This window comes from Oratosquilla oratoria, chromosome 9 (genome assembly GCF_046742065.1).
Source record: "Oratosquilla oratoria isolate Oo_2021 chromosome 9, ASM4674206v1, whole genome shotgun sequence".
Lineage (NCBI taxonomy): Eukaryota > Metazoa > Arthropoda > Malacostraca > Stomatopoda > Squillidae > Oratosquilla > Oratosquilla oratoria.
Genome location: NC_134785.1, coordinates 71,226,983 through 71,251,462, shown reverse-complemented (window position 1 = coordinate 71,251,462; position 24,480 = coordinate 71,226,983). Strand labels below are relative to the sequence as shown.

Genomic DNA, 24,480 nt, shown 5'->3' with positions numbered 1-24,480 from the left:
GCTTCCCATTTTCTCCAGGCTTTAACAACTCCAGTTTAATATGGGGCACTGCAAAATAAACTTTCTATGTTCATCCACTTCAAAACTGACAAGAAACAGACGTGATGCCTTGTGGGTTGACAGTCTTCTGACTGGGCACAGAATCTCTCTCCAACAACTTCAACTATTTCCTCTACCTTTTCACACAAAGAGAGCTGACAACTGGCGAGAGATTTCAATTCATAAACAGTTACAGACAGACATGTTTACCATTATTTGTGTTACTTTTGCTTGTCTTGAAAATTAATTCTCTACAGTGATGATTTCTGGGGAAATCTGGTGACTTGCAGAATCTAGTGTTCTGATGAGGTGCATTTCTTTACCGATTAATACATATGCTTTTGCATGGACATACCTTGGAAGAATAACTTGCTGTATACGCTTTTTTATTCTCATATTGGGAATCATTAAAGTAACATTATGTGATAGGTGTGAGAGTTCAAAAGCTTTTATTCACAAGTGTTTGCCTATCATTCTCATGTGATACTCTATGGGGAGGAGTGGTTTCTGTATGTAGGTATTCTTGTGATGTTACTCTTATTCTTAAGACTTTTGTGTTGTCTGCTGGTGAATGAAACGGAACCGGGATAAGGAAACTCTTAAATATAATAAAAGTGAGAACAGCAACTGAGAGAAGTGGTAGATGAAACATTAGTGCTCTATATAACCTCTAAGGTAAGGGCATGGGAGGACAAATACAAGAGAAGTGATAATGTGGCCCTGATGGACAACAATGAACAATATAAGGACAAAAGAGTTTAAAGAAACAACAAGAGTGTGGGGTGAACACACACCAGCCAGACAGGATTTGCTCACAACCTGAGACACAGATTCTTTCAAATACATGTCCTATGGGAAAAACACCTCACAGAATTGGAGTGAAGGGATCAATTGCAGAGTTTGAACAGTAACAAAATAGATTTCTTTTATAACAACCTTTTTATCTATGGATTAAATAATTATTTTTTCATAATGGAGTCTGCATGAGATTTTGTTTATATAATCTCTGGTGAGACTATATGCCAGGAGGATGGCAAAAAACAGTTTTCTGTAGAGATGCATCAACTCTTGAAATCACTTAGATGATATAGCCAAGCTAAAACCTTGAGCAAATTCATAACTATATATGACAGTTGAAGAAAAAGAAAAGAAATGAAAAAGGGGGGGTTGAAACAAATTTTATATACATAAATGAAAATAAATAAATAAATAAATAAATAAATTTATGAGTGTAACTCCTTTCCTGTATATCACAACTTGGTAAAAATTTGAGAAGAAAATATTTTCTCTTAAATACATATAATTTTTTTTAATTAGAGTCTTAGCCCTCCTAATATATACATAAAAAGTGATTGCCAAGACCCTTTCCCCAGATAAAGGGGTAGCTGAGTCAAAACACAAACTGATTTCATACACATTACAACCTATTTTATGCCCCTCACATCTCAACATCATATGGACAGAGGTTCCTCCCTGTATCTGCCACATTGTTTGGCAACCCCCCTCCTCATCCCTTCAAAAAAACTTGAGCAAACAAGAACATTCCTTCATGCTACACTTATAATTACTTTCTCTATTCACTCCCATTCTTTGCAATCTCTTTTTCTTACTCCAAAGATACTCCTTGTAATCCAAGTCCCCTTTGCCTTATCTACCCTTTGATTGATTGCTTCCAAGCATTCTTTTAGTGTCTTTCTTCATTCATCCATTCCATATGCCCTAACCACCTCAATACTCTTTGACCTTGACCTACCCTATCTGACAGCATTTTCCACCCTTGTTCTTTACCTAATCTCCACACTTCTCACTCTTATCTATCCTTGTCAGCAACTACTGTACTTCTCATTTAATCCACCAGTACACTTTCCTTCTTTAGACATACCCTGAACAATCTCACCAGCCATTCCACTACAAGTATTCCACATGATGACCATTCAACCCAGGTGTCTTTCTAGTTTTCATCTCTTTCCATAGTGTGTTCCCTCCTCTGCTACAGACTCGTCACTCTCCTCTCCTATCACAGTTATTTTCATGGCAATTCCTGTCACTATCAGAACTTTCATATCCTCCTGTACATTCAACAACTCACTGAAATACTCTAATTATCTTCCTCTCACAGCCTTCATCTTCATTATCTGCTCCCTTTATCTTTTCCTCTACCTGACTCACCTCTGCACTAATCTATTTTTTACTTTCTACCCTCCCCATACAGTTTTGACTGATATATATATATATATATATATATATACATATATATATATATATATATATATATATATATATATATATATATATATATATATATAATTCATTTGATGTGAACTCCCCCTTTCAGAGAGGACTTGGATGTTCTCTCTTTCTGGAGGACATTCTGAGGCAGGGAATTTAATGAAGTATCACCTTACTATGCACTCACCTGCTGCAAGACAGATTCAATCCATTTCTCCTAATCTTGTGCCCAATTACTAGCACTCTAAATCATTTGACCAGGAAGTATGTACACACACAGACACACATTATATATATATACACACATACATATACTAACAGCTTTTTCCTCCTTACATGGGAGGTAGCCTAAGTCAAATTAAAAAATCCACTCCCATCCATTTCACACACACACACCAAAATCTTCTTCCCCTTCTAAGGGAGGTAGCCTGCCAAGGCATTCTACCATGCCCTACTCATCCCACCATTCCCATCTATCACCCATTTGTTGGCTTTTTATCTTAGTTCCTTATTGATGAAGAGTTAACTCTGTCTCACATCCATGGACTGGGTAAGTGTGTATGTATATATATATATATATATATATATATAGATATACACACACACACACACATACACATTGATGAGATATTGACATGGCTGGCCCAAATGGATTTATTCTTGTCTGCTCTGTACATTTCTTGAGTGCACGGGGAGGGGGAAGCTGCCATGTAATGAAGTGGTGTGGCTAAACTAACTCTGGCTATAAGGCCCTATTGTGGAGGTAACATGTCTTACTAAATGGTCTCTGACCTGAACAGTGAGGCAGGGGTCAGGGATGACCCTTTATCCATGAGGTTAAGATAGGAAAGGCAACAAATGGGTTTTTGGATGGGTGTGTGATGAGTGTAGGATGGCCATATGCTCTGACTCAGCCACTCCCCATTACATTGGGAAAAAGGTTTTCTGGCATATGTTTAGTATATGAATATAGTTGCCCACACCCTTCTCCACCCTAGCAACTGATGGGAGTTGGAATCTAGAGATCACCTGGACAACTAGAGCTTAGACTGGTTCTGGGCATCAATTCTAAAGTCAATGTCTTCATAACTTGAAGAACCCCTGTATATTTAAATGCATAGATACACAAAACCACATTCATAAATATTACAAATTCTCACGCGCACACACACACACACACACAGAGTAATATGAAGGCAATTATAATCATACCTTTATGATGTCCAGAAGCAGATTAACTTTGCAAAAACTGACTAGAATGTTCTCATTACCATGACCTTACATCTTATCACTCTGAAATTCATCTTGCCCCAGGTCTTTTCAAAGCAAACTTTTCATTTTTCCTCCGTATTCTTACTTTCCTCCTTTTCCTTATTCTGACTGTCATGCTCACTGCTCGGTTCACCTTTTAGTCGCTCTTTCCTCACCTTAAGTTTTGCACACCAAGCACGTACTAACCTTCCTGGCCACTGGTAGTCCTTGTCCGTCAATGGTACGTAAATGACTCCCATCATTACTTGCCTCTTCACAGTGCCATCAGGTAACTTGTCGATCTAAGTAAAACATGAAATACCCTTAGAACACTACATGTAATCCTGCTCATCAAAATCCTAAATCAAACAATATAAGGGTCTAAAGAATCCTCTTTACAGCCCAAGACAATTTTCCAAAAATTCATATGAAGGAAAAGGATATGGTTTTGCTTATCCCATGTTAGTCTACGTGATTAAAAAAAAATAACAATGAAAATAAATTAAAAAATATATAAATGCAAAGAAGAAGAGGAATGAGAAGATTTTTTCTTGAGGGAGAGGGGACTTTCATGGATTTGAAGATGTATAACAGGGTAAACAGAGGCTCTATGGAATGTGTTGCAGACATATGGAGCTGGGGGTATGTCAACTGAAGGTGGTCAAAAGTTTTGACACAAGTAAAGAGCATTAATAGATTATATGGTGATGCCCATTACAAGCATTAGAACAGTTCTGGACCTAATCATGTTCATAGGAGAGCGGTGCATTGTCTGACCACCATTTGATGGAAATACATGAAGGGATGGAGAGGGAGGGGGGGGTCGCTGAATTTATGAAGCAGCCTTGCTGTGGAGTGTCTTGTGACACTGCTTCTGACCCAGGGCAGTGGATGGGATGCAGGGATGACCCGTCATCCAGGAAGTCCCAAGATAAGAGGGAGGGAGGAGGGGAGTGGAATATATAGAAAATGGAATGGGTGGGAGAGGTTTCTATGCCTTTTTCTTTTTGGCTTCCCCCTGTGGTGGGGGCAAAAGAATACTGCCACCAAGTATTTCCACTTGAGTCGTAAAAGGCAACAAAAAAGGGACGGGGGATGGGATTAGGAGTCCTACTACCTGTACCCCAAAAGGGGATATTCCTAAAAAAGAAAGTAAAGGCATAAGAGGGTCTAGGAGCTTTCCAACCAGTACCCTAAGGTTTGGGTCTTTTAACCCCTTCCATACGGTGCCGCACACGTAGGCGTCATGGACTTAGATCTCGGTGGCAGCAGCCAATGCCAGCCGTACGACGTGTCGTAATAATACTCGCATCATAAAATATAGTCACCGCTTATATCGATCGTTCTCTCTTCACCCGTGAATTTTGATAACCATAGAAAATGCGATTACAAAAGAATTAGAAAGAATGTCATTATGGAGGGGCGACTACAATAAATATAATCAAGACGCCGATATGGCAGCCTCGCGAATACACTCGCTCCCCATGACGCCTACGTGTGCGGCACCGTATGGAAGGGGTTAATGTGCATGGATGTGGTACAGATGAGAGTAAAAGGGAAGAGATAGGCAGTATGTTTGTGAAAAGAAAGATGGATGCACTGGCTTTGAGTGAAACTAAAATGAAAAGAAAGGGCAACTGTGAGTTTGAGAGTGTAGCTGGGAGGTACTCAGGAGTGAAGAGGGGACGAGGGAGAGAAGGAGTGGCTATACTAGTAAGTGTAGAGAAAAGTAAGCAGGTAGTGGAGTGGAAGGAGGTGTCATCAAGGTTGATGTGGATGAAGGTGAAACTGGGAAAGGAGATGTGGGTTTTTGTAAGTGCGTATGGGCCTGGTAGTGAAAAGAGTGTAGAGGAAAGGGAGGCTTTTTGGGTAGATATAAATGAGTGCATAGAGGGATTAGGGAGAAATGTCAATGTAGTTGTATTGTGAGATCTAAATGCTAGGGTAGGAAATGAACTAATTGACAGAGTGATTGGGAAGTATAGAGTTCCAGGTAAAAATCGTAGTGGAGAATTGATGGTGGAGATGTGTCTTGAGAGTTCATGATAGCAAATACAGTGTTTAAGAAGAAAGTCAAGCATAAGTACACATGGGAGAGGGTGGTGGACGGAAGGGTGGCAGATAGAGCGTTAATGGACTATATAGACTATATAAAGGTGACCAGGAGTATGGTAGGTAGAGTTAAGGATGTACATGTTCTAAGGGGAGAGAGTGGGGGTCAGATCATTTCCTGGTGGAAGGTAAATTGAGAGTGGAGAATAGGTGGAGAAAGAGGAAAAGGGCAGAAGTTAGGGAGGTACTTAGGGTGAACTGCTTAACTGAGGAAAAAAGGAGAATGAGTATAAGAAGAAGTTGAGAGAAGAGTGGGCAAGAGTAAAGGATAGAGTAGAACTAGGAGTGAAGGAGGAATGGGGATGGTTCAAGGAGGGAGTCATAAGATGTGCAAAGATGGTGTGTGGAACACGGAGGGCGGGAGGAAATAGAAGGAAGGGTAGTGAGTGGTGGGATGAGGAAGCAAAGAAGAGTGTAAAAGAGAAGAAGCAGGTATTCATAGAGTGGTTACAAATTAGGACGAGGGAATCGTATGAGAGGTACAAAGTAAAGAGAAAGGAAGTTACATACATACATACATATACCAAGGCTTTTTCCCCCTTACAAGGGAGGTAGCCAAAAGGGAAAAGGCATAAAATCATTCCCACCCATTCCATCCCTGAATACACTCCACACCCCTCCACCCTCCCTCTTATCTTAGCACCTCCTGGATGACAGGTCATCCCTGCACCTTGTCCACTGCCCTGGGTCAGAAGCAGTGTCGCAAGACACAGCACATCCACAGCAAGGCTGCTTCATTAAATCGGCGACCCCCCTCTCCATCCCCCCATGCATAAAAGGAGAAGACAGGGAGAAATCCCTTCAGGCTGCGTCAAATTTTGCTCACGCATACTACCTCACCCCCCATCCCATTCCACCTCATGCATCACAAACTCATCCATCTACAACCATTCTCCATTCACCCGTCTTCTGCCCTCTCCCGTCCTTCCGCAACAGACATTCCCCTCTTCCCCAAAGCCCCCTTCACCCCTCCATCCACCTCATCCTAGGACGTCCCCTCATGTTCACTCCCTCCACATCTGGTGGTAGATAGAGCATTGATGAATTATGCTGTGGTAAATAGGATTATGATAGGAAGAGTTAAGGATGTACATGTGCTAGGGGGAGAGGGTGGAGGAATATCAGATCCTTTTCTGGTGGAAGGTAAGTTGAGAGTGGAGGATAGATGGAAAAAGAGGAAAGGGACAAAAGTTAGGGAGGTGCTTAGAGCGAACTCATTAAATGAAAAGGAAAAGGAGAAGGAGTACAAAAAGAAGCTGAAGGAGGAGTGGGAGGAAGTGAAGGATAGAGTAGAGCTAGGTGTGGAGGAGGAACGGGGGTTGGTTCAAGGAGGGAGTCACAAAGTGTGCAAGGATGGTGTGTGGAACAAGAAGGACAGGAGGAAATAGAAGAAAGAGTAGTGAATGGTGGGATCAGGAAACAAAGAAGGTTGTAGGAGAGAAGAAGCGAGCTTTCACAGATTGGTTACAAAATAGGACAAGGGAGTCATATGAGAGGTACAAAGAAAAGAAAAGAGAAGTAAAGCAAAAGGTAAAGGAGGCAAAGAGGAGAGCAGATATGAAGTGGGGTAAGAGTATGACAGAAAATTTTGAAAGTAATAAAAAGATGTTTTGGAAAGAAATTAAGAGAGGAAGAGGAGGTGAATCAAGTAGAGAAGACAAGGTAAAAGGTGCAGATGGAGAGATGATAATGGAAGAGAAGGCAGTAAGGGGAAGATGGGGAGAGTATTTTAGGGAGTTGCTAAATGTGAAGGAGGTAAGGGAGGGAAAGATAGTTGCAGTGGGAAATGCTAAGAAAATGAGAGTGATGAGAATGGAGGAGAAATAAGGAAGGATGAAGTGAAGGCAGTTGTTAAGAAGATGAAAGGAGGTAAGGCACCTGGTCTGGATGGATGCCATGCAGAATGTCTAAAAAAAGAAGGTACAGTGATGGTGGACTGGCTGGTGAGGTTATTTAATGTTTGTTTAAGAGAGGGTAGAGAGGGTAGAGTGCTGGAGGACTGGAGGAGTGCCTGTATAGTTCCGCTTTATAAAGGAAAGGGGGACAAGTGTGAGTGTAGTAGTTACAGAGGGATCAGCTTGTTGAGTGTAGTTGGGAAGGCTTATGGGAGGGTCTTGATTGAGAGGATTAGGAGAGGAACAGAGGGAGTAATTGGTGAGGAACAATGTGGTTTCAGGACAGGTAGGGGATGTGTAGATCAGATTTTTGTGGTGAGGCAGATATGTGAGAAAGCTATAGGAAAAGGTAAGGATGCTTTTTGGGCTTTTATGGATCTGGAAAAGGTTTACAACAGGGTAGACAGGAAGGCACTGTGGGAGGTACTGCAGATATATGGGATAGGAGGAAAACTGTTAAGAGCCATCAAGAGTTTTTATGAGAGTAGTAGAGCTTGTGTTAGGATTAGAAACAGAGACAGTGAATGGTTTGAGGTAAAGGTGGGACTTCGTCAGGGATGTTTTATGTCACCCTGGCTATTCAATCTTTACATGGATTAGGTGGTGCAAGAGGTGAATGCAAGGGTAGTGGGTCAGGGGTTGGAGATGATTAAAGAAAATGGAGAAAAGTGGGAGGTGAGCCAGCTGTTGTTTGCTGACGACACTGCGCTTATAGCAGGATCAGAGGAGGGATTGAGGAAGTTAGTGACAGAGTTTGAGAAGGTGTGTGAAAGAAGGAAGCTAAAGATAAATGTGGGCAAAAGTAAGGTGATGAGATGTACAAGGGGAGAGAGTGACAGTAGACTGGAAGTGAGCATTGAGGGTGAGAAACTGGAGGAAGTGATTAGTTTTAGATACTTGGGTGCCAATGTGACAGGAAAGGGAGGAGTAGGGGTGGAGGTAGAACGTAGATTGAGAGAAGTAAATGCCTTGGTGGATTAAAAAGTGTAATGAGAAATAGACATCTGGGAATGGATGCTAAGAGGAGGTTATATGAAGGAGTGATTGTGCCAACAGCAATGTATGGGGCAGAAACATGGAACATGAGAGAGGAAGGGAGAGGGAGTTTGAATGTGCTTGAGATGAAATGTCTGAGAAGTATGATAGGTACTAGGCTAGATAGAGTGAGAAATGAGGAGGTGAGGAGGAGAACAGGGGTGGAAAGGGAACTGGGAGATAGGGTTGATGAAAGAGTATTAGGATGGTTTGGACACATGGAAAGAATGAGTGAAGAAAGATTAGTAAAAGAAGTGTGGAAGGCAGATGTGGAGGGAGTGAACATGAGAGGACGTCCTAGGATGAGATGGATGGATGGGGTGAAGGGGGCTTTGGGGAAGAGGGGAATGTCTGTTGAGGAAGGACGGGAGAGGACAGAAAATAGGGCTGAATTGAGAAGGGTTGTGTATAGATGAGGCTGTGATGCATGAGGAGGAGTGGGTGGGGGATGGGGGTGAGGAAGTATGTATGAAAAAAAAATTGATGCATCCCGAAGGGATTTCTCCCCGTCCTCTCCTTTTCTGCATGAGGGGACGGAGAGGGGGGGTCGCCGATTTAATGAAGCGGCTTTACTGTGGATGTGCTGTGTCTTGCGACACTGTCTACCCAGGGCGGTGGACAGGATGCAGGGATAACCCGTCATCCAGGAGGTGCCAAAATAGGAGGGAGGGAGGAGGGTGGAGGGGAGTGGAATGTATTGGAAATGAAATGGGTGGGAGTGATTTCTATGCCTTTTTCTTTTTGGCTACCCCCTGTGTAAGGGGAAGGAAGCCTTTGGTATATGTATGTATATTTATGTATGTACATTTAGAGTTAAAATATAATAAAGGGAAAAGAAAAGGGAGGGGGGGAGATAATGGCTGGCAAAGAACTAGTTGTATACAAAAGAGAACAAAAGAATAACTGGCAAGGCTGTGAGAGTGATGTGTTGAAAGTTATATGATGTCCCCTACTCATTCTCTTGAAAAAGGGAAAAACAACTCAATAAATACACCAATAAATAAACAAATAAAATAACAACTTACCTGTTCAAGATTCTGATTAGCCCCTTCTGGACCAATGGGAACAATAAGTCTGCCTCCAGGTGCCAGTTGATCCACAAGAGGCTGCGGAAGGCTCGGTGCAGCTGCACCTACGTGAATCGCATTATAAGGTGCTTCAGCCTCGTAACCCTTCCGTCCATCACCAACTGTATGTAAATAAAAATCAAGTAAATCAGTCCAGCTAAAGGTTTGTGCTTTTCATGTAGGATAAATTTATTGAAGTAGTTTAAAATTATACTTATATACCTAGGGCCTCTTCCTCATAAAGTAGGTCATCAAGTCAAAGGCATGCACCCATTCCATTCCCATCCACCACCCGTCGTTTTCTTCTTATCTTAGCTCCTTATAGAGGAAAGGTCATCCCTGTCTCCTGCCCACTGCCCAGGTCAGAAGCAATGAAGTGAGACATAGCACATCCACAGCAGGGCTCCCCCCACTTCACTAACACAGCAACCCTCACCCCTCATCCACCCATGCAAAAATTAATAAACAAATATATAAATATCAATGATAAATCTATCTATAGATTTACCAACGATAAATATAAAATAATTGCAGATTCAATTTTTATGCTGAAATTTGACTCATGTTTACCTCCTTTACAGCCCCATCCATGTACATATTAAGCGACCATGGAGAGATTACAGAACCCTAGTGTAACTCCATCTTCACCTCAAACACCCACTTTCTCATTTTCCAATCCTAACACATACTCTATTATATACATACATACGTATACCAAAGGCTTTCCCCTTACAAGGGAGGTAACAAAAAAAACAAAAGTATAAAATCCACTCTCACCCATTCCATCCTCACATACTCCACTCCCATCCACCACCCTTCCCTCCCTCTCATCATGGCTCCACCTGGATGACGGGTCATCCGTGCACCTTACCCACTGCCCTGGGTCAGAAGCAGTGCCGCAAGACACAGCACATCCACGGCAAGGCTGCTTCATAAAATCAGCGACACCCTCTCTCCGCCCCCTCATGCAGTTTCACCACCCTCAATAGATTTCCCCTAACAACCATAACACATTCCATAATGCACCACTACCAACCCCTGTCATTCCCCTTTTCCAAATCCATATACCCCTAGACATCCTTGCCCTTCCAAAAATTTCTCAGTGCATCAGTCTTGCTACAAAAAGTTGATCAATACAATCTCTTCCTTTCTTAAACCCACACTACTCTTCCCAAATTACTCTCACTCTTACCTTCCTAATCCTATCAATTAACACTCTCCCACCTTAACAACTATGTTTAATAGACTGATCTCTCTTATAACTATCAAATTCATACTTGTTCCTTTCATTCTCATCACACTCTTAACTAAAACTCACCAACTAGAGAAACTACTCCAGATGTGAGCAGTTCCGGACTGTCCTTCTTAATATTCTCTTCCGAAAACTTGACCAGTTCTTCTACATGATCAATACCTACAGCTTTACCTGTCTTCCCAACCTGAAAGTTTAAACACATTTAAACATGTACAAAAATAAACAAAATAATAACTTTATCATCTGCATATCATATCTTTAATTAGTCTATATACAAGTTATTGCAATTATACATACAGGAGTCCCTCAAATAACGCGGATTCAAATAACACGGATTTTATTTCAAAACTATCTCAAATGTAGAGAACCGTTTTAAAATTCGCGCCGAGTCGGGCACGTATACGCACACGCGTGGCAACATCGCAAACATTTGTGGTGACTGCAGACATTTGGGAATGGATGCGAAGAGGAGACTGTATGAAGGAGTGATTGTGCCAACAGCAATGTATGGGGCAGAAACGTGGAACATAAGAGAAGAAGAGAGAAGGAGTTTGAATGTGTGTGAGATGAGGTGTCTGAGAAGTATGGTGGGGGTTACTAGGCTGGATAGAGTGAGAAATGAGGAGGTGAGGAGGAGAACAGGGGTGAAAAAGGATTTGGGAGATAGGGTTGATGAAAGAATATTAGGATGGTTTGGACACATGGAAAGAATGAGTGAAGAAAGACTAGTAAAAGAGGTATGGAAGGCAGATGTGGAGGGAGTGAACATGAGGGGACGTCCTAGGATGAGGTGGATGGATGGGGTGAAGGGGGCTTTGGGGAAGAGGGGAATGTCTGTTGAGGAAGGAAGGGAGAGGACGGAAGACAGAGGTGAGTGGAGAATGGTTGTATATGGATGATGTTGTGATTGCATGAGGAGGAATGGGCAGGGGGGTGGGGGGTGGGGTAGTATGTGTGAGTAAATTTTGACGCAGCCCGAAGGGATTTCTCCCCGTCCTCTCCTTATATGCAAGGGGGGACGGAGAGAGGGGGGGTCGCCGATTAAATGAAGCGGCCTTGCTGTGGATGTGCTGTCTTGCGACACTGCTTCTGACCCAGGGCGGTGGGCAGGGTGCAGGGATGACCCATCATCCAGGAGGTGCTCAGATGAGAGGGAGGGTGGGAGGGGTGTGGAGTGTATTTAGGGATAAAATGGGTGGGAGTGTTTTTATGCCTTTCCCTTTTTGGCTACCTCCTTTGGAAGGGGGAAAAAGCCTTGGTATATGTATGTATGTATGCTTTCTATTTTACCATATACAGTCGATCCTCATATAACGCGGTCATTATATACACTGGGAACTGCTCAAACAAGGGTGTGGGGCGAGGGGATAGCCGCAGGTGGCTGCCTGCGGTCACATGTCAACCTCCGGGTACTGATGCAGGAGGGGAGGGAGGGGAGGAGAGGGGGAGTAGGGGTGGTAGGGGGGTAGCCAACAAGCTTTAGCTTGTCACTTCCACCACCTGCACTGTGCTATCGTGAAATTTTACCGCCCTAACCTGTTGAAGTGTAACGTTTCTTTTGTTTGGAACACAACTAATAAGTCTGATAATGACTGCGCTTTCCGTGTCTTAATTTCTCTTATAAGGTTCTTGTTGTTACTGGCGGTGGTGGTTTGGGAGATCAAAAACAGACATATACACGCTTACACACATGTAGACACGCACACGTAGACACGCGTTAGACAACCAGTGTATGTTGTGAATGCACGTGCATGTACACACAAATATGAACACAGACACATGCATGTAATGCTTACTTGTACATGTGAACACAGAAACATACACGCATGTACGCACACACGTGTATATGCCACATACACACACATATGTATATACGCCACATACACATATGCATATATGCCACATACACACACATGTATATACGCACAAACACATACATACGCCACAAACGCCACATACACCACATACACGTGCACACACACACACACACGTACACATACACATACATACGGTTCTTGGTATTTAATATGGAAAGTCAGCTTATGCGGTAATTTCAGGAACCTAACCCCCACGTTATTTGAGGGACTCCTGTACATATATATACCAAGGGGTTTCCCCCCCTTACAAGGGAGGTAGCCATATATATACCAAGGCTTTTTCCCCCTTGTAGGGAGGTAGCCAAAAAGGAAAAGGCATAAAATCATTCCCACCCATTCCATCCCTGAATACACTTCACACCCCTCCACCCTCCCTCTTATCTTAGCACCTCCTGGATGACGGGTTGTCCCTGCACCTTGTCCACTGCCCTGGGTCAGAAGCAGTGTCGCAAGACACAGTACATCCACAGCAAGGCCACTTCATTAAATCAGCGAACCCCCCTCTCCGTCCCCCATTGCATAAAAGCCAAAGTCAAAAGGCATAATTCCACTCCCACCCATTTCATCCCCACCCACTCCATTCCCATTCACCAAACTTCCCTCCCTCCCTCTTTTCTTAGCTCCTTTACCCATTTTCCTTTATAAATACATACATATACTAAAGGCTTTTTCCCCCTTATAAGGGAGGTAGCCAAAAAAACAAAGGCATAAGATACACTCCCACCCATTCCATCCCTAAAATACTCCACTCCCCTCCCTCTTATCTTGGCACCTCCTGGATGACGGGTCATCCGTGCATCTCACCCACTGCCCTGGGTCAGAAGTAGTGTCACAAGGGCGCTTCATTAAATCAGCGACCCCCCCTCTCTGTCACCTCCTTATATATATATTTATATATATATATATATATATATATATATATATATTATATATATATATATATATATATATATATACATATATATAAAACAGCCTAATATATCCGAAAACTGTGGCATTCAATTTAAGCATCCACAGTAACCTTCCCCAGCACCTGCCAATATCTGTCTATATCTACACAACAAGAGCTTTTTCCCCCTTACAAGGGAGGTAGCTAACTCAGTGGCATGTACCTATTCCCACCCATTTCACTTCCCTTCACCACCCTTCCTATCTCAGCTCCTCATGATGAAGGGTCATCCCTGCATCCACCAACTGCCCTGAGTCAGACACAGCACATCCACACCAAGACCATTTCACTTAATTGGTGACTCCACTTCTCCATCCCCTCATGCAGAAAGAGAAAATAGGGAGAAAGCCTTCAGGCTGTGTCAAAATATCATTCACACATAAGCACCCCATATCCCTCCCTTCCTTACATAACAATATCATCTATACACAGTCATTTTCCACTACTCCCTATCTCCTGCCTGCTCCCTTCCTTCCTCAACAGACTTTCCCCTCTATCACAATGCCCCTTCACCCCATCCATCCATCTCATCCTTGGTTGTCCCCTCATGTTCACTCTCAATCTCTGCCTTCTACACCTCTTTATCTAATCTTTCATCACTCATTCTTTCCATGTGTCCAAACCATCCCAATAGTCTTTCATCAGCCCTAGTTGCCATCTCCTTTTCCACTCCCAATCTCCTCCTCACCTCATTTCTCACTCAAACCAACCTTGTAACCCCTACCTCATTCTCAGACATTTCTTCTCAAACACATTTAAACTTTTCTTCTCTGCCTCTCTTAAATTCCAAGTCTCTGCCCCATACAATACCATCAGCACAATTACCCCTTCATACAATCTCCTCTTTGCATCCATTCCCAGTTGCCTATTTCTCATAACACTTTCTAATCCTGCAGGAAGCCTCTTGCTTCTCTCAGTCTACAACTTACCTCCACCTCCATTCCTCCTTTTCCTGCCACATGCGACCCCAAATAACTAAAGCTATGCACTTCCTACAGCCTCTCTCCTTTATGACTTACTTCCAACTCACTACCATCCTCTATCCTTGTATATCTAATCACCTTGCTTTTACCCACATCTACCTTCAACTTTCTCCTATCACATACCGTCCCGAATTCCATCACTAACTCCCTTAATCACTCCTCTGACCCTGCTACAAGTACAGTGTCATCAGCATACAACAACTGGTTCTCACTTTTCTCAATTTTCTTTAACAATCTCCAGTCCCCTGCCCATTGACCTCACCTTTACCTCCCACACCACCCCATCCACGTACACATTGAACAGCCATGGCAACATGACACAGCCCTGATGCAGTCCCACCTTAACCTCAAATTGCAGGCTTTAATACTCTCATAAAAACCCAACATACCCATTCATGCACACATACATACAAAGGGATGGTTGTGACAAGAAAAGGGACAGCATCAGTGCTCAAAAAACTAAAGCAGGTTATCAGCCATCATGGGACAGTAACTGTTAGAATCAGGAGTTGTTCTTAGAGCATAATTGGTGGTTCTGAACTATGTGAAGAAAACCAGAAGGAATAATCTGTGGAATAATCTGTGCCACTGTTCCAAAGAATTAACTCTATGTGATTGGATAAATAAATCAGAGCATTATTTCAATACATGAACTATACAATACCCACCATGTGGCCAAAGCAGGAGGTAAGATAACCACTACCAGATCCAACATCTAGGGCTCGATTTCCTTCTTTCAAATGGTTCTTCAATAACTCTAAAGCATGGGCATGCTGTAAACAAAGAGAATTCCTCATATAAATTTTCCAAAGTAATAAATAATTGCTGTTGCCTCAAGTTTCGCTAATTGGAAACTGATAGATCCAGTGACTGCTATGACTGGCAATAGTCCTCAGTTTCTCCTACAGTCCTCTCTTGGAAGAAACTTTAGACGGGTGTCTGTATTGTACATGTGTGGGATTGCTTATGTCTTTGTAATGCAATTTCTTCTAGATAATGAAGCTAATCACATAACAAGAAATAACATTAAGCAATGGGTATTGCAACCTACCTACAAATATATATTCCCATCTAAACACACAATACAAAAATCTTTGTTTCTTGCACATAAAACCAATTTACAATGCTATACAATTTTTTAAAATATTCATACAAGAGACAGTATATTCAATGGTTATTCAAATACAGAAAATAATGTGACACAAACCATGTGAGGTGCACTAATTGTAACACCATAGCCAATGCCTTGGGGGGAATCCATGTAGGCATTGTGGCGTGCATATTTTCCACGGTCCACTTTGAGCATCACCCTCTCAATCTCAGGGGACTTTATTATTTCATTGGCTGGAAAATCATACATACAATTGACCAAAAAACATAATCTAGTGTCATTCATTTTTACATACATATACCAATGGTTTTTCCCCCTTACAAGGGAGGTAGCTAAAGTCAATAGGCATAATTCCACTCCCACCCATTCCATCCCCATTCACTACTCTTCTCTCCTTCCCTCTCATCTCAGCTCCTCATGGATGACAGGTCATCCCTGCATCTTGCCCATCACCCTAGGTCAGAAGCAATGCATCAAGACACAGCACATCCACAGTAAGGTTGCTTACGGTAATTTAACCCCTTCCATACGGTGCCGCACACGTAGGCGTCATGGACTCAGATCTCGGTGGCAGCAACCAATGCCAGCCGTACGACGTGTCGTAATAATACTCGCATCATAAAATATAGTCACCGCTTATATCGATCGTTCTCTCTTCACACGTGAATTTTGATAACCATAGAAAATGCGATTACAAAAGAATTAGAAAGAATGTCATTATGGAGGGGCGACTACAATAAATATAATCAAGATGCCGATATGGCAGCCTCGCGAATACACTCGCTCCCCATGACGCCTACGTGTGTGGCACCGTATGGAAGGGGTTAATCAGTGACCCCCCACATCTTCATCCCCTCATGCAGTAACATTGAAGATGGGGAGAAATTCCTTCAGGCTGCATCAAAATATCATTCACATATAACCACTCCCTAATCCCCAACCATCCCCCACCCACTCCCTTCCATGTATCACATTCTCTACTCTCCTCTATCTTCTGCTTTCTCCCTTCCTTCCTCAACAGATATCCCCCTCATGCTCAACGCCCCTTTTACCCCATCCATTCATCTCATCCTTGGTTGTCCCCTCATGTTCATTCCCTCCACCTCTGCCTTCCACAATTCTTTTACTAATCTTTCTTCACTCATTCTTTCCACATGTCCAAGCCATCCCAATACTCTTTCATCAACTCTATCTCTCATCTCCTTTTCCACCCGCTTTCCTCCTCAACTCCTCACTTCTCACTTTTTTCAACCTTGTAACCCCTACCATACTTCTCAGACATTTCATCTCAAACAAATTTAAACCCTTCCTCTATTATGTTCCATATCTTTGCCCCATACAGTGCTGTTGGCACAATCATTCACTTTTAACAAGTCCAAGTACATAACAATGGGCTAAAAATCCTGAAAATGTTTATATCATGTAACAGTTCTAATCATGCACCTGTGGTTTCCTAATAAACATCTTTGTCATTTAATAAACAAGGTCCTAGACACAATTACACAGAAACATTGAAAAATATAGATATCTGAGGGAAGGAGGAGGGATGGGGATATCCATTTATGTAAATGGAACAAATAGAAGTATAGCTATGGACTCAGTTTGATCCTTCATTCCTGGTTCCCTTAAAACCCATCTTTGTTTCACTCATTCATTTAACCTTCTCTTTCCATTTTAGCTTAAATTATATTTCTCATAATTTTCATCCTACCCCAATGTACACTTGCCTCTTTTATTCTATAATTCACCTCCACATCCACTCTGTTCAATGCCACACGTGACCCCTAACAGCTCTCAATCCACTCCAGCCTCACCTCCTTTACACTTATCCAACCTACCACCATCAAACTTGTACATCTCATTGCTTTACTGCTGCCCAATTTACTTTTAACCTTCTCCTCTTGCAAACCCTTTCAAATTCAGTCCTCAACTCTTTTGGTATCTCCTCATATTCAGTTACAAGCCCAGTGTCACCTATAAACTGGTTTACCTCCTGCATCCTTCCACCCTCACCCACCATCTGGAAACCTCTACCTTGCACTGTCACATTTACCTTCCTTTCCAACTCATCCATATATATATAATAAACAACAATTGTGACATCACATGACCCTGACACAGCCCTACTTTCACTTCAAACCACTCTCTTCATTCAAAACCTTCAATATATGCCCTATTACTCATGTAAAAATATTCAAACAACTTCAATCCTTCAACAAGGTTTCCTATATTCCATACATCTGCAAACACTCCATAACACTGACTGAAAGAGGTACATGGAGGGGATCAGTTCCTGGCTGTCAGCTCTCCGCATATGAAAAGGTGAAAAAAATACACTTTAGTTGTAAGGGATCATAGGCCAAGTACAGATACCAAGTGTCAGCCCCTCAGGAAAAGAAGACAAGGAGAAAGGAAAAAATACATAAATAAAAATATTCTGAGTCAGTTGTCTAACCCCCCCCCCTAAAAAAAAAAATAATAGATTTAAATTACTCAATTTTGAGGCATTTTGTGAATACAAAAAATTAAACAGATTTGTGATCACACACACACTGCCCAACTTCATTAGCTGTGGTAAAAATATCTAAGTTACCTTTAAGATGTTGGACCATGTCCTTGTTATCTCTTCCATGGGATCTCCAGGCCATGGTTCTCACACCGATGTTCAAGGATATTAGTGTCAACAACGTACTTTGATACGCTCTTGATATATGCATTAACACCTTCTGTGGAAAAAAAATTATAAAATGACTTGACAGGTAAAATGGGAGATTAGGCACTGTTACAATTTGTGCCCATTATGCACCAATTGCCTTAAAGATTTCAGTAAGGTGAATGGACAATAATTTGTGGTAAAACTTTGACAATTTGTTTCTATCTATATATTAAGGCAGTGTTGTCCAAACAATTTTGCCTATTGTACCCTTTATTACCTTCTCCTACTGTTACATATCCCCTTCCGCCCACCATGGCTGAACAAACTCAGTTTTATTTAAGATAATGCAAATAATATATTAATTATGTGTGTGTGTTCCTTGTTTGTTCATGTACCCAGCCCTCCACTCCCTCTCTCTTTGCCATCATAGAACATGGGATGTTTCTGTTGTGTGTGTGTGTCTGCCTTGTTTGTTCATGTACCCTTATTATCTATGCTGTATAGCCCCCAGGGGGTACATGGACCCCAGTTTGAACAATGCTGAGGTAAGGGTTTTTTTCTCTCTTATAAGGGGGGTTAGCCAAGTAACTTTGTTTCAGCTAAAGGTAAAACCTCAGCTACATAAATTTCTAAAAAGATTATGACCTTCACTTAAATAAAATCCAATAACAAAATCCTATTTCAAACATGTGACCTTTCCTATAGGATAAGATTTCAACCAGTAGACAACACTGATCTTTCCTATAATTATAAGACAGACCCCTAAAATTTGTCCCCATTTCCTGTACACAAATTACTGAAATGTATCTACTTGCAAAATCATCCAAAAATACATGTATGAAATTACATGTAACATTCATCAATGAACATAATTGCATGTAACACTGTTAAGCATTTAAATCCATTCACCAATGAACATGCCAACACTAGCACTCCATGTGCTAATTAGGTACTATCAGATAAATACATGGATTACTACCGGGAGGAATATTCTGTTTACCATTCTAAACATATTACACAAGTTACCCTAGGAAGGGATATACACATCTCTTAAACATTCATGGGTTACACCAGATTCAAAGTGCATGCAGCTTGTTATCCCACGCTGCACACGCTACACCATGTTCTTGTTACTTCTTCAGTCTCACTGTAACCATGCTTATGCTAAATGAGATTATGTCTATCATGTTTATTGTTAACAATAATGCATGGTACAATACTGTTGGCAGTGGTAAGTATGTGGAAGTGAGAGTAGGGAGCAGGAATGAGTGGAGGGAGACCCCATAAGTTTTAGAGTACAGTGTAGTGTTCAGTAATGAACTGTTCATTAGTTTTTGTAACACCATTTCCATTTGACCATTAAATTGTGTGAATATGTATCCAGGGTTTTTCCTTACTCAAGTGAGAAAATGGGAAGCCAGGGGTGTTTTTATGGTGGGTACAGCAAAAATACACAGGTTTCATACACAGGTGTCTCTGTTGCCTAACTTCCACATGTTAAGAGACAACTGTCTTATCTTTAATGCGTGTGGTGAAGGTCATAAGTGTATAAAATGTGTGGCCCAGTATTTTAGTTTTTCTTTTTCCCAGTGGGTGTTTCTTAGATTTATGGTGCTCAGAGATAAGCAATGTCACTGAGGTCTCCTGAGAGAGGGCTTTATTTTGTGTCAGTCGCAGTTCCACCTTAATGAGATAAATTTGCATGTTTTTGGCTGTCATTTCATTTTTTTCAACACTAAGCTATTATTGCTAAATCATCTACTTTTATGAAAACTTTAATGTTGTGCTCTGGCTTTGATGCTGGGAGGTCATGCATAACCAGATTAAATATTGATGGTGATAGGACATAAACATAGACAAGTAAACATTGGCCCAAGGAAGAATGGCATCCAACCAGAAAAACTTGTTATTGCCAAGCAAACTTAGTCTACTTTGCAATAACACTACAATCAGACCCCGTCACTTTGGCATTTCTCATTTCTAACTCTGGCCCACAGACTTCTCCTGAAAATGTTATCTCAACCAAGTCTCATTTAATTGTCTGTCTGTGCCTTCCCTAAAGGGGAACCATGTATAAGCTTTAGGTCTTTGACAGGTGGCTGTTCTGTGATACTCTGCAGACTGCCACCCAGGAGGCTTGTCAACCATTTCTAATCATTCCTATGCATACAAGTTTCTATTTTTTTTTTTTTTTTCCCTTTTCTTTTTTGGAGAGAATGTTTCTAGGGTCTGTCAAAATCCTTTGGTGGATATTGGACATATCCCACTAGGTCTTATTGTCCAGATCTTCAATCCTACATTGATATTTGGTTGATGTGTGACACAGGAGACAGTGGTGCTTTGTAGCCGAACTTTATTTCTTATTGATCCCTGTACTTGTCAAATCTCCTCTCAAATGCTTGCACATTTGGGGTCTCTACAACAGATGATGGGAGGTTGTTCCAGGTATAAACTATCTTGTATTGAAAAATTTTAATTGTACTCTTGTATTACACATCCTCATGGATAATTTCTATCCATGACCTCGCATTTTTGGGCCTGCCCTCACATCATACTATAGCACTGGGGGGCTCCCTGGCATTGTACTCCTTGAAGATATCTTGTATGCTTCAATCATTTCATCCTTTAGCCTCTTGTACACAAGCGTTGGAAGATCGCATACTCTCAGTATTTCTTCACGAGTTTCCTCAACACTGGAATCAGCCAAGCTCCAATCTCTGAGCACTCAAAGGAAGTGATGTCCATCTTTCTGATTGGGTTCCATAGTGCCAAACTCAAGATGGGGTCTAGCCGGTGCCTAATAAAGTTTCAGCTAAAATTAACCAATCTTTTTTCTGAAGTAGCCAGATAATTCAAGAAAAGGAAAAGCTGTTCAACGATCATAATTTGGAGACAATGTTTGGGTTGACAGGCTGATATAAACAATGAAATGCTTCAAAATTTCTGCACCATCTAAATACACTAGAGAGAAAAAAAAAAAAACAGCCACACCCTGTCATTCTAATTATCAGTTGAAAAATCACTTTCCCCTTGAATGATAATATTAATATGTCATTCAAACTGACACCTCCCTCATTTCTTGAGATGAACATTTTATCAATTGATGCAAAAGGGGTCTTAAAAATCTGATTTTCATTAATTTCACATATCAATCAGAACATACGTTTACACACCTATATGAAATCCATTCTTGGTTAACAGTGTATCTCTAAGAACCTAAATTATTCTATGATCTTCTATATGAAACTGGAGGAAAGTACACTGTCTATCAACAATACAATTTTCCATTATTATTGGACAACTTCCAGAAATGTATGTCTACAAGGAATGGGGATATAATGGGGATATTCTCTTATTTATTGTTAACATGAAATGACACAATACTATACAGCTCTTATTGGTAATATTACATGAATTGACACATTTATAATGTACAGCTCTCATGGGTATTATTATATTGTTGGAACATAATGATATGGCAAAATAATCTTGTTGGTAACCTCACCATGAAAATAATCTATATATTTTCCCACAAGTTTGACATATATCAGCATCTTTACAGTATAAATTTTATATCACTTTAACGCCCTTGATATTATACATTTATGCTACGCTTTTTCCAAAAACAAAACAAACATGAGGAAACATGGCAGATTACTGGAAGATTAAAATATCTTCCAATTCACAGGACTGACAGCGCAAAAGTATTCTCCGAGCAATAATTTTTTTCAATGAAATTTCTTCTTCAGGGCACTAATGTGTGAACAAAAAATCATTCCAGGACAAAATGCCGAAGAAATGCGAATTTAAGACTGAAAGTGGTTTGATTTATATCATCTAGATAGAGTGTACACTAGTGTTCACTTGTACAATGACGTCTCATTACAATCTTACCTTGTCATATAGCTACTTTAACATGTGCACAATGACCAAACAAATCCAATGGGCAATGAAAATTGTTAATAGAAAACATCCTAAAATAAAACAGCCGTGCACCTTTACTACTATAGCTATAAAATGAACAATAAAATAAAATAGAAATTAGTGCAACATGCTTGAATATATAACCACAACTTGAATGCATATCAACATAATTTTACTGTAGAATCTTAGCAAAAAATAATTGTTTACCTTTCTTAGGGCGAGATTATTCTGCCTCTGCGTCGGGCGACCGATAGTCCCTCCGGTCTAACAGCCCTCTCGGACAAAAAATTAGCAACTATTCCACGGGCTTGGCCTATTATGAATCAGCTAGGTATGAAACGATCCCAATATATCTTAGATAAATATACTACCTACAATTCCATGTCAAACTTATATTCAAATATGCAGAATATATTGCCAGGGAGGCGTGATACCAAGAATAGCATATTTTCATCGACGTTCCTTACTGTAGTTGTCAAAAACTTATAAGGAAACTTGTGGTACGTGGGAGGAGATGGAAGTTTCGGGTGAATGCTCAATCCTACAGCTATGTCGTCATTTGTTAAATTTACAATGTCTTTTTGGCTTCCTTTTCGCTGGTGAGATAGATGGCGGCACATTTAAAGGGGATACGAGATATTTGTAATATGATTTCGTATCGCATCCCTTACTTACGAATCCAATCTACAATTTGTTATCGTTTCGTGCACTGACCAGACGACATATCATTTTAAACGTTAGCTCGTATGTTATCTGCAGTGGCGTTTATGGCCAAATCGTGTGTTAAAACGATAAGAGTCACGTGACTTTGGATAAAGCAGTCTGGTGGTAGCTAGTGTAATAGCATGTGGCAAGTTGAGCAAAGAATTAACTATTATTGACAATAGGGAAGGGGTTAACAGAAGTGATACCGAAAGAATTCTATGTGACTTTCATCTCATACAATCGATGAGAATTGGTAAACAATTGCAGAAAGCGTGTTGGATGCGTGTACCGTCTTCGTCCACCACAACTATTCCGAACATCTTTCTATTAGACTTGAAACTCGTTATGTGAATGTGGTACCTAGGAAAAAAAATACGCACATACAATACACGCTCACACGTATGTACACCACATTGCAAGAAATGTGTCGATAAATTAATGAAGTCCATGATAATACATAACCAAACTTCCTTTACCTCCAGAACTGAAGATCCATGGTATTAACACACACGCGCGCGCGCGCGCGCGCACCCTCGTTGGCGCGGTTGATAGAGTATCAGACTGTTGGTACGGTGGTGCCAGCGGTACCTAGTTCGAATCCTGCCCAGGGCTGAAATTATTTCAGTATCGCTGCGCTTCGAGTCGTTACTCCAACTCTCGTGGGCGGGGAGTTGGGGGTGTGTGTGCGTGTGAGGTCATAGCATTACCCATAGATCGGTCATACGAGCTCTGAGCTCTCTTCCGGGAGGGAAATAGCTGTCGATCACGAGTCCAACACGTGATCCAAAGACCAAGTAAATACAGTGACCTAGGGTGGCCAGACGTCCTCCTTTAGGCCGGACAGTCCTCCTTTTGATCACTTTGTCCTCCATCCGGTGCAACCTCACGCCGGACGTGCAGTTGTCCTCCTTTCTTGGGGTGTGACAAAAATAAATATAATTAGATAAATAAATAACCCTAGGTATACAATAATGCCGCACAATTAAATCATGTGGGAGTACCCAGGCCAAGGCAGCCGAAGTAGACAGGAACTGCACAAGACCAATGTTGTGAGCGTGTGAATGCACGATTCACATTTCATACATTGGACTGCAGTCCTGATGTGGCCACCGTGCAGTGTGATTTGGCAATTAATTTATGAGGTAAAGGAGTCTGAAAATGCCGAAAAGAAAGAGGGCAGAAATACAAAAAGAAATAAACCTCCAGGTATTGGTTTTTTGTCGGTTTTACTAGAAGTGAAAAATATGATTCACTTTCAGTTTTTTATTATATATATATATATATATATATATATATATATATATAATATATAAATATGTATGTATATATATATATATATATATATATATATATATATATATTACTGTATAATATAATCATCGATATGGAGTG

General features: G+C 41.1%; 1 protein-coding gene across 4 annotated transcripts in view; it reads right to left on the bottom strand.

The window, feature by feature from the left end:
* The window catches only part of Pcmt (Protein-L-isoaspartate (D-aspartate) O-methyltransferase), a 28,693-nt gene extending 5,978 nt beyond the window's left edge, over positions 1-22,715 (bottom strand). For 2 of the 4 annotated variants that reach the window (XR_012966741.1, XM_076190845.1), the window contains exons 1-7: positions 22,591-22,715; positions 18,397-18,529; positions 15,900-16,036; positions 15,361-15,465; positions 10,947-11,067; positions 9,587-9,750; positions 3,727-3,821 (exon numbers count right to left, since the gene is read on the bottom strand). Coding sequence is in view for 1 of the 4 variants with exons in the window: in XM_076190845.1 (XP_076046960.1) it covers positions 3,727-3,821; positions 9,587-9,750; positions 10,947-11,067; positions 15,361-15,465; positions 15,900-16,036; positions 18,397-18,520 (746 nt within the window). In the remaining 3 variants the exon portion in view is untranslated. Of the gene's footprint in view, positions 1-3,726; positions 3,822-9,586; positions 9,751-10,946; positions 11,068-15,360; positions 15,466-15,899; positions 16,037-18,396; positions 18,530-22,353; positions 22,376-22,590 lie in introns of those variants that run through there. The other 2 variants (XR_012966742.1, XR_012966743.1) reach the window with 2 other exon arrangements.
* Positions 22,716-24,480: the final 1,765 nt, after the last annotated feature.